The sequence below is a fragment of the Miscanthus floridulus genome, chromosome 11, assembly GCF_019320115.1.
Source record: "Miscanthus floridulus cultivar M001 chromosome 11, ASM1932011v1, whole genome shotgun sequence".
Lineage (NCBI taxonomy): Eukaryota > Viridiplantae > Streptophyta > Magnoliopsida > Poales > Poaceae > Miscanthus > Miscanthus floridulus.
The window spans coordinates 89,881,369-89,889,586 of NC_089590.1; the positions used below are offsets into that span (position 1 = coordinate 89,881,369).

At 49.5% G+C, this 8,218-nt stretch overlaps 1 protein-coding gene across 1 annotated transcript; it reads right to left on the minus strand.

Moving 5' to 3' along the window:
- Positions 1–7,309: 7,309 nt before the first annotated feature.
- LOC136492426 (uncharacterized) lies at positions 7,310–7,924 on the minus strand. Its single transcript, XM_066488443.1, has 2 exons — positions 7,832–7,924; positions 7,310–7,735 (listed from the first exon to the last, which is right to left on the minus strand). Exons 1-2 carry the CDS (start codon positions 7,922–7,924, stop codon positions 7,310–7,312), a joined length of 519 nt encoding a protein of 172 aa, XP_066344540.1.
- Between the last annotated feature and the right edge of the window lie 294 nt (positions 7,925–8,218).

Below are 8,218 nucleotides of genomic sequence, written 5' to 3' on the forward strand. Positions count from 1 at the left end.
GAGCAATCAATAATGTTCCTTCTCCCTTTTCCACTTCCAGTTCTTACTACGGTGCTAAACCGCAGACAAGTCGTATCGGATAACCCGGTGATTCGTGAATCAATGTGCCCAGCTGGGTGCCCCGAAGACACACGCCCCGCTTGTACCCCAGGCACAAGCAGGACTAACCCACCACTCTCCTGTCCTGGGTGTCCAGGTCCCCGTCCAAATTTGGACTCCAAGCCCCCGCCTCTAAGTCCTGGACTCAGTGCGGTGCAAGGACCTCCACCACCTCCTCTTCCCATCAGTCGGTTCGGAAAGAGCCGGATCCGCGACAAGAGAGCAGCAAGTCTTCCCTGCGCTCATACCCAAGTATGTGCTCGGGGCAATAGTCTGTGACTTGCCTAGAGTCATTTGCAACGACCGGTCCTTAATCGACACAGACAGGGAAAAAGTGTAACCAGGCTATGCCCTATTGGCCGCAGGACACAACCCCCACACCCACCAGTGCCAAATCCACATCCCTACCCGGTCACCATTTTCCTTTCCATTATTTCATCATGATATCATAGTTTAATCACCTATTTGCGAGTAACGACAGGTTACTCACGCTACCGACATCCTGAGCATAGCAGTTACTCGACCTGTACTAGTAGGACTCATGGTGGATATATTTATGCATGTAGTTTCCATAAAATGCCTGTAACGTAAATGCATATAATATAAATATATTCAGTGATCATTTAAAAATAGGGTTTATGCACCGGGGCTTGTCTTGGGCAGGTGCCGGGTCAGCAAGGTCAGTACCAATAGGCTCCCTCCTGTGCGAAGAGCTCCTCCTCGTACTCCTCGATCACCTCGTCGTACTCCGGCTCGCAGACGGGTACAAAGTCTACCTGTTCGTGATCTACATGAACTGATGATACAATGATTAACATTACGGCAACAGCAACCCTAAATGCAAAAGTACATCTACTAAACTACTAAGTGAGATCTACCCACTGAAGGCTAAGCTACGTACCAGCACCACTAACAAGTATGAACGTGACATACATTCTTACGGCGACTACGAATATTCTTACTCCTAATGCCAATTTACGATACATACATTAAAGCAAGGATAATAATTATGCTATTAAACAACTCGCTCTACGGCTACCAATTTTACAGCAAGTACATAATATCCTAGTGAATATACTATAAAATTTCTAAAGCTAAAACTATTACTGATTTGCCGCAAGAATTCCTACAAACATTAATCTACATAATGCTAAGTCTTCTAATTAGAATTTATGAGCCTATAATCATAACAACTAGCTGTGAACTAACTACACTAACAGATAGATGGTATTTTTACGATCCTAACAAACTTAGTTTCACTATTTTTGGACAACCATGCAATTTACTACGATTTATCAAAGTTGAATTCATACAGAAAATAAATAAACATTTCTATTCTCAGGAAATAAGAAAAAACGAATTCTCCTTCGTCGGCCCACACGCGCGGCTCGGCCCAGCGCGCCATCCCGCCCGCGCGGCCCACGCGGAGGCGCGGCCCAGACGGCCAACGGCCCGCGACGGGGAAGGCCTGCGTGCGTCGGCAAATATGCACGGGCACCCCCGACGTCCTAGATAATCTCGGCGAGCACCATAGCACTATTCCCTCAGTCTATCATTTTACATCTGCACCCTCCCAATTCTATGTCTTCACTGCGACTAAGTCCCTGGCCCCCAGGGCACGCACCGGCGCGACGACGCGAGCACTGAGCGACCACGCCGGCCTCACCTGAACCTCTACTGCCTACCTAAGGGGTCGATAGGTACCTTGACGACAAGTAGAAGCTACTGGAGGCGACACGGCGAGCAGAGGCGCAGTCACGAACTCCCTCCCCGACGGTGGCCCTTGACCTGCAAAGGCGGACGTGTTCCCGTAAGCAACAGTGACGGCAAGGCTAGCACACAAGCTAGCGAGCACCTAGGAGTTCCCACGGATACCTTCACATTGACGGTTCGGTCGGAGGTGGTCTGAGCAGAGCTGGCCACGTGCGCTTGCGGTGGTGCCCGACGGTGGCACTACCGTGGCGATGGGGGCTGGCCTACTGCGATGCTACGGCTGAGGTGCGCGGGGTGTTCAGGAGGATACGGTGAGACTGTGGGTGCACTGAATCGCTACAAGATGCACTGCGTGGCTGGTTCACCGTTGGAGGGCGTCCGCCCGGCCTTATGGAGCTGGTGACGCGGAATTGCGAAATTTCGACCCTGTACAAGGACATACACAGCAAGGTGGGGACGGGACGCAGCCAGATGCCTAACGAAGCCTAGCCTAAGATGAATTGGAGTCCACTGCTACGGTTAAGGCAAATTGGGGGAAATCATCACGGCGGCCAAGGAGACAGTGGAGACACGGGAGGTCATGGCGCGGCTTGTCTGCGGCGTCAACGCATGGGCCAACATCACCACTACGGAACAACGCGACAGGCGGGATGTACCCACTGACGGCTGCCTGCATGGCCACAGCAGCAAAGCGACGAACGTGGTATGGTGCCATTGCTGCGGGCAGCGCCAGACAACCGACGCAGAGCGATGCGATGCGGAGGGTATGGCGGGGCATGCGGATGTCCTTCGAGCGCACAGCCAAGGAGTCAATGGAGCAGAGCTGGCCTTAGCCGCTGGTGACGTGCAGTGAATGACCTAGCGCGCTCCCAGCCAAGATAGTGCAGAGCAAGGTATGGCGCGGCAGTTTGGTCGGCGGGCAGCAGCGTGGCCGTGACCGGCAGTGACTGGGTTCGCGGATAGCGCGTTGACAGGCGGCCTTGGCGCGCGATGCCAGAGCAGCGCGCGTGGCCGGCGGGACGGTGGACGCGGTGCGCGTGCGAACACGGCCGGCATGGCAGAGCGCTGGCAATGCCAGCAGCGTGCCAGGCCACGGTGACCGCGCCTAGTGCTAATTTCAATGACGTGCATGCTTTTTAAAGCAGTGAGAAACCTTGTACGCAATGCTCCAATCGCTAAACTAATTGCTCGATGCACAAGAAGGTTCATCAAGCTATCGGCCACAGTCATTACATCGCGCTACTTCTTAAGCCAAACATTCCACAGAGTTTGCCAAAAGTGGCATCGTCGGCCACTTCCGAAACTTACGCAAACGACGTTGAAACGAACAGTTCCGCATCGGAATCCAAACCCAGCCTGCTCGAGGTACTAGTCAGCTATCCTTGTCCAACCACACCTAGTTTTATCACCGTTAGCCATTGTCCTTTAGCCCTTTTAGATTCTAGAACAATGTGATTACACAGTATTATACGAAACGTAACCACGGACTCATGTTTCGTACGAATGTTTCAAGTGCCGAACATCAAGTTATACTTTATGTCATACACATATGCACATAATTCCAGATGCTTATGAAATGTTTAAGCAAAACATTACAATGTAACACCGGGGTGTTACAAATCTACCCCCCCTAAAACAAAATCTCGACCCGAGATTTCATGTGCCTAGTGTGAGAAAGAGGTAGGGAGTACATCTGGCGCAATAACTAACTATCCGACCCAGAGAGAAGATGGGGGTAATTCTTTAATATGTAGCTCTCTTGCTTCTAGGTGGCTTCGTCTTCTGAATGATTTTGCCATTGCACCTTGTAAAACTTTATCACCCTGTTCCTGGTCAATCTCTCCTTCTCATCCAAGATTTTTATAGGATGCTCCACATAAGACAGATTAGGTTGGAGCGGAAGTCCTTCTATTTCCACAGATTCTTCAGGAACTCGTAGGCATTTCTTCAATTGCGAGACGTGAAATACATTGTGAACTGACGAGAGAATTTTAGGGAGTTGGAGACGATAAGCAATGGGACCACACTGCTGCAACACCTTGTATGGACCCACATACCGAGGGGCTAACTTGCCATGGACACCAAACCGATGTACCCCTCTCATAGGAGATACCTTGAGATACACATAATCCCCAGCTACAAATTCTAAAGGCCTTCTCTGCTTGTCTGCATAAGCCTTCTGCCGACTCTGAGCTACCTTCAAGTGCTCACGAATTATATTTACTTTCTCTCGAGCCTCCTTTATGAAATCAGGCCTAAAGTACCCACGGTCTCCTACCTCCACCTAGTTTAGTGTCGTCCTACACTTCTGCCCATATAAAGCTTCAAATGGTGCCATGCGGATACTCTCTTGGTAGCTGTTATTATATGAAAATTCTGCCAGCTTCAAACAATGATCCACTTCTTAGGAAAAGAGATGGTGCAAGCCCGCAGCATATCCTCGAGCACCTGGTTCAACTTTTCAGTTTGACCATCAGTTTGTGGGTGGTATGCCGAGCTTCTGAGAAGACAAGTACCCAAACATTCCTAGAGTTTCTCCCAGAAACGAGAGACAAAAACTGACCCTCTATCAGAGATGATGGTGAGAGGAACTCCATGTAGGGTCACAATCCAATCAAAGTATAACTCCGCATACTTCTTGGCAGTGTATCTAGTATCCACTGGAAGAAAGTGGGCAGACTTGGTGAGACGGTCCACAATGACCCAAATAAAATCAAAACCCGTGGAGGTGCGGGGTAACCCACAATAAAATCTAGGAAAATATCCTCCCATTTCCAAACCGAAATGGGCAAAGGCTGTAGATATCTTGGAGCACGCATATGATCTGCATTGACTCTACCGCAAGTGTCACACTCCGCAATGAACTGCATGATATCTTGCTTCATGTAGGACCACCAGTACTGTTGGCGCAGATCATGGTACATCTTGTTGCTACCAGGGTGGATAGACAACTTGGAATGATGGGCTTCTTGCAAAATCTTTCTTTTCAGCTCTTCATTGGATGGAACCACCAGTCTATCCTTGTATCTTACGACCCCCTACTCATCAATGCTAAAATGAGGTCCACACCCTTCTGCTAGCAACTTCCTGATGTGCGAAATCTCTTTGGAGTCTTCTTTCTGTTCCCAAATAATTTGCTCCAGCAACTCTGAGGTCAATGCAATTTGAGCTAGCACCTCTGTGTGGTGGAGTGACAAGGGTATTTCCTCAACCTGATGCGACCTACGACTCAAAGCAGCAGCTACCACATTGGCTTTTCCTAGATGATAGTGGACTTCCAAATTATAATCCTTGATCAACTCTAACCATCTCCTTTGCCTCATATTCAACTCAGACTGAGTGAAAATATACTTAAGGCTCTTGTGGTCAGTGAAGATATGCACTTTGTTGCCTAACAAATAATGCCTCCAAATCTTCAGAGAGTGAACTACAACAGCTAGCTCTAAATCATGGGTGGGGTAGTTCACCTCGTGCTTCTTCAGTTGGCACGAAGCATAAGCTATCACACGCCCATCTTGCATAAGCACATATCCCAACCTCATCTTTGAGGCATCACAGTAAACATCAAAGGGCCTCTCAATATCTGGTTGGGCCAACACAGGAGCAGTGGTCAGAAAAGTCTTCAGGGACTGAAAAGCTTCTTCACAAGCTAGACTCCAAACAAACTTAGCTTCCTTCTGGAGTAGCTTGGTCATGGGCTGGGCTATCTTGGAGAAATCAGGGATGAAATGGTGATAGTATCCAGCTAGCCCAAGGAACTGATGGATCTGGTGCACAGACCTGAGAGACTTCCAATCTAATACATCTTGCACCTTGCTGGGATCTACAGAAATGCCTTCAGGTGTCAACACATGTCCCAAAAACTGCACTCAATCTAACCAAAACTCGCACTTGCTGAATTTAGCATACAGCTGGTGCTCCCTTAGTCGAGTCAGGACTATCCAGAGGTGACAGGCATGCTCTTCATCATTCTTGGAATAGATCAAGATGTCATCAATGAAAACTACCATAAACTTATCCAACTCTGGCATGAAGACTGAGTTCATCAGGTACATGAAGAAGGCCGAGGCATTAGTGAGACTGAAAGATATCACTAGGTACTCATACAACCCATACCTAGTAGAGAAAGCTGTCCTTGGTATATCCTATGGCCTGATCTTAATCTGATGGTAGCCCGATCAGAGATCTATCTTTGAGAACACCTTGGCACCAGCTAACTGATCAAACAAAGTATCTATGCGGGGCAAAGGATACTTGTTCTTAACTGTTACCGCATTGAGGGGGCGGTAATCCACACACATCCGTAGAGTATCATCCTTCTTCTTCATGAAAATAGCTGGGCAACCCCATGGTGAAGAACTTGGGCGGATGAAACCCTTGTTCATCAACTCCTCTAGTTGCTTCTTCATTTCTGCTAGTTCTCTCGGAGCCATGCGGTACGGACATCTAGAGATAGGAGCAGTACCAGGCTCAAGCTTAATGGAGAATTCTACCTCACGGTCTGGTGGCAATCCAGGAAGATCTTCAGGGAAAACATCCGAGAACTCACATACGACTGGAATGGAGGTAAGATTAGGAATGGCTTCAGCATGGGCAGCAATAGGTAAGACTGGTTCCAAGGGTATGATGAGAGACATCCTATCCTCAGAAGAAGGAAGCCATAACTCTACACTTCTTCTCTTCATATCCAATACTACCCCATACACCTGCAACCAGTTCATTCCAAGAATAGCATCAATGCCTTGCCCAGGCATTATCATGAACTGTAGACGGTAAGTGTGGGTGCTAATACCAAACTTAATGTATCCATGCGGGTATTGATGAACATCTGAGAACCCGCAGTACGGATCTTATAGGCATACGGTATAGCCAATAGTGATAAGTTGTGCCGCTCTACAAACCCCATGCTCATAAAGGAATACGATGCACCAGAATCAAACAACACCAAAGCTGGATGGGATTCGATGGTAAACATACCAGCCATAACTGTCTCCTGCTGCACAACCTACTGAGCATCCGTGAAGTGCACCTGACCAGATCTGCTGGGCACCTTCCTCTTGATGATAGTCCTCTTAATAAGCCTAGAATTTGCATACGGCTGAGACGACTGAGTTGCCTGTTGCTGAGGACACTCCCTAGCATAGTGGCCATCCTTGCCACACTTGAAACAAGCACTAGGCTTGTTCTCGAATCCCTGACGAGGTGGGACCTATTGTCCCTGAGTCTGCTAAGGTTGCACCTGCTGCGGAGGTGCCTTGTACTGAGTAGAGGAAGTCTGTGATGTCTGCTAGGGTGACCAGAACAGAGGCTCGTTGGATGGTTGATAGGGCCTCTGCCTAACAATATGTACCTTCTGTGAATGAGGGTGGCTGGAGGATCCAGCTGCCACCCGCTTCCTCTTCCAATCTGCCTGCGATGCCCATTGAAAACCCTCAAGGGCAATGGCGGCGTTCATGAGAGCCCCAAAGTTCTGATAGTTCCCCAGATACAACTTCTCCTAAAGTGAAGGAGTGAGACCACAAAAGAAGCGGTCCCTCTTCTTGTTGTCCGTGTCCACCTGACTACCAGCATACTGAGCCAAGTGGTTAAACTGGATCACATACTCCATTACTGTCCTGCTTCCCTGGCGCAGCTCTAGGAACTCGGTCACCTTCTGGTTGATAACACCAGCAGGGATGAAGAACTCGCGGAAGGTGGTGGAGAACTCCTGCCACGTTGTCGGATGATCCGGCAGCTCTGCGGCCTGGAAAGTCTCCCACCAGGCACCTGCGGACCCCAAAAGTTGTTGGGACGCAAAGTGCACCTTCTGCTCGTTGGCCACTGCGAGCAGCCGAAACTTCTGCTCTAGCGTGTGAAGCCAGTGCTCCGCCTCTAAAGGCTCGTCCGACGGCGTGAACGTGGGCGGGTGGGTCTTGAGGAAGTCCTGATAAGAGGACTATCCCTCAGGACGACGAGCACCACCCCCATTCCCACCGTTGCCCCCGGGGCCTCCACGGGCGAGACCCGCGATGGGCTGTGCCATAATCTCCATGGCACGAGCAGTCTCCTGGCGAGCAACGGCTGACTCCTGACGAGCAGCCAACAACTCCACCATGATCTCTGTGGTGGACATTGGCGGAGGCAGTGGCGGCGGCGGGAAAGGATGAGGAACCAAGGGTGGAACCTCCTGAGCTCCCTCGTTGCCATGCTCAAAGGCCCAAGCACTGTCACCATGGCCTTCGTTGGCCGCTCCCGAACTGGTGCTCCCACGTCTGGACCTCAGATTCATCTATAAGAGAGACGAACCATCCATTAGGACACCTTCCCGATCCGAATCCAGGGATTAAAGAGATGACAACACATTTATTAAAGCATTCATTTAGTTAGTCCTACCAATTTACTACTTTCATTATACGTGAAGGGGGGT